Source organism: Salmo salar, chromosome ssa15, assembly GCF_905237065.1.
Source record: "Salmo salar chromosome ssa15, Ssal_v3.1, whole genome shotgun sequence".
Taxonomy (NCBI): Eukaryota; Metazoa; Chordata; class Actinopteri; order Salmoniformes; family Salmonidae; genus Salmo; species Salmo salar.
The window spans coordinates 60,853,184-60,864,710 of NC_059456.1; the positions used below are offsets into that span (position 1 = coordinate 60,853,184).

General features: G+C 44.2%; 1 protein-coding gene across 1 annotated transcript; it reads left to right on the forward strand.

Annotated features, from left to right (window-relative positions):
* Positions 1-6,729: 6,729 nt before the first annotated feature.
* On the forward strand, positions 6,730-9,366 carry LOC106571889 (pro-thyrotropin-releasing hormone-A). Its single transcript, XM_014145411.2, has 3 exons — positions 6,730-6,900; positions 7,204-7,392; positions 8,018-9,366. Exons 2-3 carry the CDS (start codon positions 7,209-7,211, stop codon positions 8,602-8,604), a joined length of 771 nt encoding a protein of 256 aa, XP_014000886.1. The 5' UTR covers positions 6,730-6,900; positions 7,204-7,208; the 3' UTR covers positions 8,605-9,366.
* The last annotated feature ends 2,161 nt before the right edge of the window (positions 9,367-11,527 follow it).

Genomic DNA, 11,527 nt, shown 5'->3' on the forward strand with positions numbered 1-11,527 from the left:
CCAGAGTAGTAACCTTTTCAAATTGGGTACGTTTTTCATCCGGCCGTGAAAATACTGCCCCCTAGCCCCAACAGGTTTTAAGATAATTAATAACAAGGACAGGGGAAAGTAAACAGTGGATGTTGAGTAAGACTAGCATCATTACAGAGGGTTTATTCAGGATGTCCTCTTCGCCAGCACATACCGTAGAACCTGCTTTCTAATTGTTATGAATCCCCACTTTTAACAACCCTGCTGCCTCCTAGGTCTTTTTGAGAGGTCAAAAGGCAGCGCTTGCCTTAATTATAGTCCAGTGCAGGGGTGTCAAACTCATTCCATGGAGGGCCTAGTGTCTGCTGGATTTAGTTTTTTCCTTTCAATTAAGACCTAGAAAACCAGGTGCGGGGAGTTCCTCAATCAAGTACAAGGGAGGAGCGAAAATCTGCAGACACACGTTGTCATAGTCCGTGTATGTAGGTGGCAGGGAAGTCAGGCGCAGGAGAAAACAGAGTGGTTTAAAAATGGAATATTTATTTCCAAAACCAACGTAGAAAAGAATCCGGGTTAAACAATAACCCGTCGCACACCAATATAGAAACAACACGTAACACATAACAAACAAACAATCACCAACAGAGAAATGAGGGGAATCAGAGGGTTAAATACACAACATATAATTACTGGGATATGAAACAGGTGTGTAAAGAGACCAGACAAAACCAATGGAAAATGAAAAACTGATCAATGGTGGCTAGAAGGCCGGCGACGTCGACCGCCGAACACCACCCGAACAAGGAGGGGCATCAACTTCAGTAGAAGTCGTGACAGTACCCCCCCCGACCCCCTGACGCGCGGCTCCAGCAGTGCGTCGACACCGGCCTCGGGGACGACCCGGAGGGCGAGGCGCCGGGCGATCCGGATGGAGACGAGTGGAAGACAGAATTTAGTACCAACTCAGGGCATTATGAGTACCTTGTCATGCCGTATGGGTTAAAAAATGCTCCATCAGTCTTCCAATCTTTTGTCGATGAGATTTTCAGGGACCTGCACGGGCAGGGTGTAGTGGTGTATATCGATGACATTCTGATTTACTCCGCTACACGCGCCGAGCATGTGTCCCTGGTGCGCAAAGTGCTTGGTCGCCTGTTGGAGCATGACCTGTATGTCAAGGCTGAGAAATGCTTGTTCTTTAAACAGTCCGTCTCTTTCTTAGGATATCGCCTATCTACGTCAGGAGTGGAGATGGAGAGTGACCGTATTACAGCCGTGCGTAATTGGCCGACTCACACCACGGTAAAGGAGGTGCAGCGATTTTTAGTGTTTGCCAATTACTACCGGAGATTTATCCGGGGTTTTGGTCAGATAGCTGCTCCCATTACCTCACTGCTGAAGGGGGGTCCGGTGCGTTTGCAGTGGTCGGCTGGGGTGGACAGGGCTTTTAGGAAACTGAAGGCTCTGTTTACCTCGGCTCCTGTGTTGGCTCATCCGGATCCCTCTCTGCAATTCATAGTGGAGGTGGAAGCATCTGAGGCTGGGATAGGAGCTGTGCTCTCTCAGCATTCAGGTATGCCACCTAAGCTCCGCCGCTGTGCCTTCTTCTCGAAGAAGCTCAGCCCGGCGGAGCAAAACTATGATGTGGGGGACAGGGAGCTGTTGGCTGTCGTCAGGGCTCTGACGGTGTGGAGACACTGGCTTGAGGGGGCTAAACACCCTTTTCTCATCTGGACTGACCACCGCAATCTGGAGTACATCGGGAGGCGAGGAGATTGAATCCTCGCCAGGCAAGGTGGGCCATGTTTTTCACCCGTTTTGTGTTTACCCTCTCTTATAGATCAGGTTCCCAGAACGTCAAGGCAGACGCACTGTCCCGGCTGTATGACACAGAGGAGCGGTCCATGGATCCCACTCCCATCATCCCAGCCTCTTGTTTGGTGGCACCAGTGGTCTGGGAGCTGGACGCGGACATTGAGCGGGCGTCACGTGCAGAGCCCGTTCCCCCTCAGTGTCCAGCTGGGTGTCTGTACGTTCCGTCCGCTGTCCGCGACCGATTGATCTACTGGGCTCACACGTCATGCTCCTCTGGTCATCCTGGGATTGGTCAGTGATTCTGTCATAGTCCGTGTATGTAGGTGGCAGGGAAGTCAGGCGCAGGAGAAAACAGAGTGGTTTAAAAATGGAATATTTATTTCCAAAACCAACGTAGAAAAGAATCCGGGTAAAACAATAACCCGTCGCACACCGATATAGAAACAACACGTACATAACAAACAAACAATCACCGACAGAGAAATGAGGGGAATCAGAGGGTTAAATACACAACATATAATTACTGGGATATGAAACAGGTGTGTAAAGAGACCAGACAAAACCAATGGAAAATGAAAAACTGATCACTGGTGGCTAGAAGGCCGGCAACGTCGACCGCCGAACACCACCCGAACAAGGAGGGGCATCAACTTCAGTAGAAGTCGTGACACACGTGGTCTAGTGCCTGTAAGCATAGCACAAGGGAACTCCACCAGGGACAGAGCGCAACTGCCAAAACGTATGACTGTTTAAAACCTGAACTGTCCAAAACGGCAACTCCCAACAAGTGCACGTAACATGTGGGGGAGGTGAGTCTGGGCCTACAGTAACATAAAGGGTACATTTGTCCCCTATAAGTGAGTTCTTGAGTATTTTTGTCAATGCATATATTTAAATATCTGAATCATAGAATTGTTATACAGAAAGAGTGTTATAACTACATTACATATCGTTATTATACTCCGCAGGGGGGTTAGATGAGACACCAAGTATTCTAGATTAGAATACATCCTATGTTGTGTTAATAAATGCCTGCATATACAGTGCCTTCAGAACTTCTTCATACCCTTTGACTTATTCCACATTTTGTTGTTACACCCTGAATTCAATCCTCTGCTTTTCCACAGGCTTCAAATGAGCACAGAATGAATCAAACTACCACTCCGCTTTCACCGTCTTACAGGGTTAGCGAGTGTTGGCCTTCCACAGGATAGAAACAACAACAAACACAGTTTTTCTTTTGCTGGGTGCCTAATTAATTGGTCCCTGTGCAGCTTGTATGTCTTTACATACTGTAATTACCATATTTTGAAAAGCAGAGACCACTACAGCAGCGGAGGCCTCACAGGTCAGACATGCTTTGGTGTTACAGTGCCTTCAGAAAGTGTTCATACCCATTGACTTAATCCACATTTAGCTGTTTTTTCTCACACATCTACACACTAAACGAAGTGAAAACATGTTTTACATTTTTTTTTGCCAATTTATTGATCATTAATTTAAATAAGTATTCATGCCCCTTTGCTATGACACTTCAATTTGAGCTCAGTTCCATTCAATTTCCTTAGACATTACAACTTGATTGGAGTCCTCCTGTGGCCAATTTCATTGTTTGGACATGATTTAGAAAGAAACACACCTGTCTATATACAGTAATGTCCCCAGTTGACAGTGCATGTCAGAGCAGAAACTATACCATGAAGTCCAAGGAATTGTCCGTAGATCTCCGAGATAGAATTGTGATGAAGCATACATCTGGGGAAGGGTATAGAACAATTTCTAGAATGTTGAGCAAAAAATATGGAACTACCCAGACTCTGCCTAGAGCTGGCCGTCTGACCAAACTGAGCAACCGGGCAAGAAGGACCTTGGTCAGGGAGGTGACCAAGAACCCAATGACCACTGACAGAACTACAGAGTTCCTTGGCTGAGATGGGAGAACCTTCCAGAAGGACAACAGTCTCTACGGCACTTCACCAATCTAGGCTTTATGGGAGAGTGGCCAGACGGAAGCTACTTCTGAGAAAAAGACACATGAAATCCTACCTGGTTTGCAAGAAGGCACGTGATAGACTGAGCGCATAAGGCAAAAGATTCTGTAGTCTGATGAGACAAAAGAAAATCTTTATGCAAAGTGCTATGTCTGGTGAACCAGGCACAGCTCATCACCTGTCTAACACCATCCCTACTGTGAAGCATGGTGGTGGCAGCATCATTCCATGGGGATGCTTTTCAGTGGCAGGGACTGGGAGACTGGTAAGGATAGAGGGAACAATGAATGGAGCCAAATACAGATAAATAATTGATGAGAACATGTTTCAGAGTGCTAACAACCTCAGACTGGGGCGAAGATTTAAGTTCCAACAGGACAATGACCCCAAGCATACAGCCAAAGCAACGCTGGAATGGCTTCAGAACAAGAATGTGAAAGTTCTTGACTGGCCCAGCAAAAGCTCAGAATTGAAACCAAGTCTTCCACATCTAACTTAACAGAGCATGAGAAAATCTGCAAGGAAGAATTCGAGAAAATCTAGATGTTCAAAGCTGATACAGACATACAGTACACAAGATGACTCAAAGCTGTAATGCTGCCAAAGGTGCAAAAATGTCTAAAAACTTTATAGCTTCTATTTCCGGCCAACAGTGTGGCCCTGCCACTTGTTTGTTTCTGTTTTGGAGGACTGATGTGTAACGATGTACGCTGAGAGTCAGGAAGCAAGTTCAGGGAGTGAATACGTTTAATAAATAAATGAACAAAACAAGAAACACAAACAGCGCACCGACATGAAACAGGAACAATGACGACTGGGGAAGAATCCAAAGGGAGTGACATATATAGTGCAGGTAATCAAGGAGGTGATGAAGTCCAGGTGAGTGTCATTAAGCGCCTAAGGCTGGTGACAGGGGTGTGCCCTACCGAGCAGCCTGGTGACCTAGAGGCCGGAGAGGGAGCACATGTGACAGTACCCCCTCCTTAACGCGTGGCTACAGCTGCAGGATGCCGACCAAGATGACGATCCCGGAGATCAGGAGTGGACCGGTCACCTCTGCTAAGGCGCGGGAACCTGTCGAGCCGGTTGAGGCACGGGAGCATGATGACCTAGAGCGCCGGAGAGAGAGCATACGTGACAGTACCCCCTCCCTTGCGCGTTCAGCTTCAGCTGCAGGACGCCAACCACAGGGACGATCCCGGGGATCCGGAGCGAACCGGTCGCCTCCACTGAGGCGCAGAAACCTGACGAACCGGCTGAGGAGTGAAACTGATGAGCTGGCTGAGACCTCCCTGGTTGCCTCGGCTGAGGCACGGGAACCTGTTCACCCAGCTTCGGCATGGGAGCCTACAATCCGGCTGAGGCCTCACAGGTAGCTCCGGCTCCAACACTCGGACCCGACATCACCCCCAACACAAAGACAAAACAAAAGAATACTCCCTGATGCTTCTCTTTGATGTTACAGAATGACGACATATTTAAGGATGTTCTCCTAACTCTAACGCCAAAACATGCTAAATAGGTTCTCAGGAGGTTCTTGCTAATTTACAGTGCATTCTAAAGATTTTTTTTGGTACCCTTCCCCAGATCTGTGCCTCGGCACAATCCTGTCAAAGCTCTACTGACAATTTCTTTGACCTCATGGCTTGGTTTTTGCTCTGACATGCACTGTCAACTGTGGGACATTATATAGACAGGTGTGTGCCTTTCCAAATCATGTCCAATCAATTGAATTTACCACAGGTGGACTCCAATCAAGTTTTTAGAAACATCTCAAGGATGATTAATGGAAACAGGATGCACCTGAGCTCAATTTAGAATCTCATAGCAAAGGGTATGAATACTTATGTAAATGAGGCATCTGTTTTTTATGTTTAATAAATTTGCAAAAATGTTTAAAAACCTGTTTTTGCTTTGTCATTTTTATAGATTGATGAGGAACATATTTTTTTATCAATTTTTGAATAAAGCTGTAACATAACAAAATGTGGAAAAAGTCAAGGGATCTCACTTCCCGATGACTGATATACAGGAAGGTTCTTGATATACAGGAAGGTCCCATGGAACGTGTCTAAAACATTCATATCTTATATTTTGAGAACATGGCAACCTTGTTCTGTGTAAATTTGGTGGGATGTTGATAGAATATTATCCTAACCTTTAGAAAACTGGACACAGGAATGTTCTTGCAACTTTCCAATGCAACGTGTATAGAACATTAATATTGAATATTCTGACAACATGCAACTATGTTCTGTGTAGGTTTGGTGGGACATTGATAGAAGGAATCTTCTCCTAACCCTTAGAAAATCTCTGTTTTGAAAAAGACAGTCTGTATGACCAAAAATGTGCTATTTACATGTTGTAGTTAATTTTGATACTATAATAAATGTTTGAATCATATCAATGCCACATATGCTTTCAAAATGAGAAGTTGCTTATTATGTTCAATTGCTCTTTAGCAGTGGTGGGAAAAGTACCCATTTGTCATACTTCAGTAAAAATAAAGATACCTTAATAGAAAATGACTCAAGTAAAATAATTATCATAATGCATCAATGAATGTCTATAGTTGGAGAAAAAATACAGATATCTGGGTGGCAGTAGTTTATGAATGAATCCATACATTATCATCATTGACATTTAGTGTAGCATAATCTTAATAATGACTTGAAAATGACAGCCCCAATGGCAAAATAAGTGAATACAATTACATCGGTCTTCTGCAAAATAACCACCACCACTGCGATATGAGTGGAACATTTTTGAATGGATCCTCTCTCGCAATCATCATATTTTACTCCTTCGGATTCGGCTGGTCGGCTCAGTTGACGCCCAAGAAAAGAACCAGACAGCGTCCTCTAGAGGTTAGAACCTACTTTAATCGAATGTGAAATCAATGGAGACGAAATTTCTATGAAATTACTATAGCGTGGTTGGCGTGACGGGGGTAACCGCTGACTATAAATGGCGGGACGCGTTGTATCGGAACATACCTATAAACTTTGCCTCAACGGGTTTCCAACCGCTGCAAGAGGCAAAGAACATCCTTTCTAGTTGGTTTGCTAAATTTTAAGGTTATCGGAGGAGCTGAGAGTGACAATAGCCAGAACACAAATCTAAGGTAAGTTTGGATCACCTCAAATATATTTATATATATAGGTGTTTTTGCATTAGATAATATCTCTGGACCTTCAGTTTGTGCATTGCAAAATAGTTTGCAAATATCTATTCATAAAGGATTTTCCAGTTTTACGGACCAATAGGCTATTGAAACGTACTATGTGCGTAAAACAGACAGAGAACTCCAAATTATTTATACAATGCCAATGTCAATTAAATATCATATAGGATGCATGTTTTTAAGTAACCTAGTATATTTCCACTAATAATGATATCTTCTCTTGTTTTCGAACGAATTGCCAAGTTACCATGAAGTCCACCTGCCTGATCATTCTGGCATCTCTGGCAGTCTGCAACCTGACGGTGGCTCGAGGACAGAGCATCCCCGCTGAGGAGAAAACGGGAGACCGGCAGATAGACGACATCATCCTACAGAGGGCAGAGAGCATCCTGCTCCGCTCCATTCTAAAAATGACTGAGGATGGTGTGAATGGTGCGTAATAGCTTTTTGATCGATTTTGTGTTTTTGGCAAACTGGCCGAGTTTGACACGAACCGAGGGTGTTTTACATTGAATTGAAAAGCAAAGAATTTAACACAATTGAACACATAGGTTCTAGTTATGCTTTTGTATACCTGTTTTAAAGTGACTTAGTTGCACGAAATAAATATTTCGATTCGTTTCAGAAAGACCAGATTAAATGAATCATTTCGATTGTATGTATATATATTTTTTTTTCATTAATAAATAACCCAACATTTCCATGATCTTTCATTCATGTTTTGTGCAACATTAACGTGATTACATTAATAGATTGTGTTATTTGTTAGGATGCAAATCTATTTGGAGAGGGCAACCGGCAAAGCACCCGTAAAACGCATCCAATATTTTCCAGTAGTTAATACTGGCATCAAAGCACAAATGCCTATATTTTAATGGTGAAATAATGAAAACAGAATTGAATAAATATGTTTGACATAACCTACGTTCTCACAAGTAAGTGCATTAAAACGTTGTATGTTCAATGGAAATACATGTACACATGGCATAACAAGTGGTGGCAGATTTATATTTTCCCCTGTCAGTAAACTAATCAGGTTGTCATTTTAATTTTACAGAGGCATTGTCCTCTCAGCCAGAGTGGCTAGTGAAGCGACAACACCCTGGTAAGGGGTACCAGGAGGAGCTCGAGAAAAGGCAACACCCTGGTAAACGAGAGGAGGACGAGGACGAAGACTCTAGGGAGGTCCAGAAAAGACAGCACCCAGGAAAACGTGAAGACGAAATTGACTCTTTTGTGGAGCTCCAGAAAAGGCAGCATCCAGGCAAGCGCTCAATGCTGGAGCAGATTACAGAGAACTCCGCATTTCTAAGTGAACTCTCCAAACGTCAGCACCCGGGCAAGCGCTACCTGATGAGGTACAGCAAGCGCCAGCATCCCGGCAGGCGAGATGTGGACGACGAGTCAGACGCAGGGGACCTCCAGGAGTTGGAGAAGCGCCAACATCCCGGCAAACGTTACTGGGATAACATGAGCCCGGATTTGGGCGCCAACAGTCCCTGTGACGTACTGGACCCTGGCTGCAGTAAAGCCAACCTGTTTCTCGAGCTATTAGACAACGTGACCAAGAGTCGCGCGGCGGAGAAGAGACAGCACCCGGGCAAAAGGTCCGCACCTGACGAGGATTTGACTGAACAGGAGTGACGAGTGGGCTGGCGCCTGCGAAATACTGTGTTGTAAAAAAAACATCTATGTGTAAATTGATACAATTAATCATTTCAAATGGTTTATTATGAATATAATATGGACCCCTCTGCCATGGGTAGTCTATAGTTTCTTTGGCAAGCTGCTTTTATGACGAATATCCAGAAAACGTGTCCAGAAAGTATACTGAGAAACGTTTAAATTAGATATTATTTTGGGGCTTGAGTGTAATTAAACACACTTGGATTGCCAGAATCAGTAACGCTCATAGGGATTTCAAGTTAGTGAATAGCTGTGTTGTTTGCTGGACCAATATTGTTGTCATGAGATGCTCAGAAATGTATTCATTTTACAGATTAAGCCTAGGTGACAAAGAAAAAAAGAATAAAGCGAAGCATCTCAGGGAAATCGCTTTTGGCTCAGCAGGTAGGTAGGCAGCCTGTATCCAACAGTGGACGCAGGCTCTAAATCTGCTCTCTTCTGTCGGGCCTTGAATTGAATGATTCTAAGTTTCAGAGTTATGTAGACCAAATTGACTTGTAGTTTTATGATTTAATGCGTTCAAGTTGTAAAACACAAGTGAATGTTCCCCTGACATATATAGTGGGTCTCTGGATTATTTTCTACTTGAATAATATTGCATGGAATAAAAACGGATTATTATTGTACATTTTATCTTACTTTTGCCTTAAAGCTTATTACGTTATGTATCTACAACGCTGTTATAGACCTACAATAAAACGCATTGGTACAGATCATGGAGCTTTGGTCTACAGTATGTTTTCCGTTTGAAATTCAGATCTATTCAGAGAAAGCCTCTATCCTTAGCCTTGCAACTAACATGGAATAGGTTAATTATGCTTTTACCTTCCCCTACTGTGATTTTTAGATAAAGTGGAAGAGATGGATACCAATGTGTTCCCACTAACACAGCAATTACAGCGCCATTAGCTAATTAATGCAAGTCAATATAGCCGATGTCTGAGTGTCAAGTTACTCTCCTCCCATTTAATTGGCCTCAATCCTTCAATACCCTACACACTTAGCCTCATGCAGCATGTGTTATATCAGGGATGGGCAACTGGCGGTTCAAAACATTTTGCAACAAAACAACAGATTCTATTGGACAAATTCAGGTAGGTCCATCCGTTTCATTCTGTTTGCTCTGTTTGCTTTCGTTTGGTTTTTAAACTACAATGGGAGACCCAACTGCAAGCTGCCCAGTAACGTGAGCCTATCAGACGAGCTAAATGCCTTTTATGCTCGCTTCGAGGCAAGCAACACTGAAGCATGCATGAGAGCACCAGCTGTTCCCAACAACTGTGTGATCACGCTCTCTGTAGCCGACGTGAGTAAGACCTTTAAATAGGTCAACATTCACAAAGCCACAGGGCCAGACAGATACCCAGGATGTGTACTCAAAGCATGCACGGACCAACTGACAAGTGTCTTCACTGACATTTTCAACCTCTCCCTGACTGAGTCTGTAATACCTACATGTTTCAAACAAACCACCATAGTCCCTGTGCCCAAGAAAGCGAAGGTAACCTGCCTAAATGATTACTGCCCTGTAGCACTCACGCCGGTAGCCATGAAGTGCTTTGAAAGGCAGGTCATGGCTCACATCAACACCATCATGCCAGAAACCCTAGACCCACATCAATTCGCATATCGCCCCAACAGATCCACAGATGACGCAATCTCAATCGCACTCCACACTGCCCTTTCCCACCTGGAAAAAAGAGCACCTATGTGAGAATGCTGTTCATTGACTACAACTCAGCATTCAACACCATAATGCCCAGAAAGCTAATTTTTAAGCTAAGGACCCTAGGGACTAAACACCTCCCTCTGCAACTGGATCCTGGACTTCCTGATGGGCCACTCCCAGGTGGTAAGGGTAGGCAACAACACATCTGCCACGCTGATCCTCAACACTGGGGCCCCTCCGAGGTGCATGCTTAGTCCCCTCCTGTACTCCCTGTTCACCCACGACTGTGTGGCCATACATGACTCCAACACCATCATTAAGTTTGCTGATGAAAAAACAGTGGTAGGCCTGATCACAGACAATGATGAGACAGCATATAGGGAGGAGGTCAGAGACCTGGCAGTGTGGTGCCAGGACAACAACCTCTCCCTCAATGTGAGCAAGACACAGGAGCTGATCGTGGACTATAGGAAAAGGAGGGCTGAACAGGCCCTCATTAACATCGACAGGGCTGAAGTAGAGTGAGTCGAGAGTTTCAAGTTCTTTGTTGTCCACATCACCAACAAACTATCATGGTCCAAACACACCAAGATAGTTGTGAAGAGGGCACGACAACACCTTTTCCCCCTCAGGAGACTGAAAAGATTTGGCATTGGTCCCCAGATCCTTAAAAAGCTCTACAGCTGCACCATCGAGAGCATCCTGACTGGTTGCATCACTGCCTGGTATGGCAACTGCTCGGCATCTGACCGTAAGGCGCTACAGAAAGTAGTGCGTACGGCCCAGTACATCACTGGGGCCAAGCTTCCTGACATGGTGTCAGAGGAAGGCCCAAAAGATTGTCAAAGACTCCAGTCACCCACGTCATACTGTTCTCTCTGCTATCGCACGACAAGCAGTACTGGAGCACCAAATCTAAGACCAAAAGGCTCTTTAACAGCTTCTACCACCAAGACATAAGACTGCTGAACAATGAATCAAATGGCACCGCACTATTTACATTGACCTCCCCCCCCTTTTTTTTTACACTGCTGCTACTCACTTTATTATCTATGCATAGTCACTTTGAAAATTACCACACAATGACTCGGTACCGGTACCCCCTGTATATAGCCTCGTTATTGTTATGTAATTTTCTTGTCTTATTTTAGATTTGTTTGTGTTTTTTTCACTTTAGTTTATTTTATTAAAAATATTTTCTTAGCTCTATTT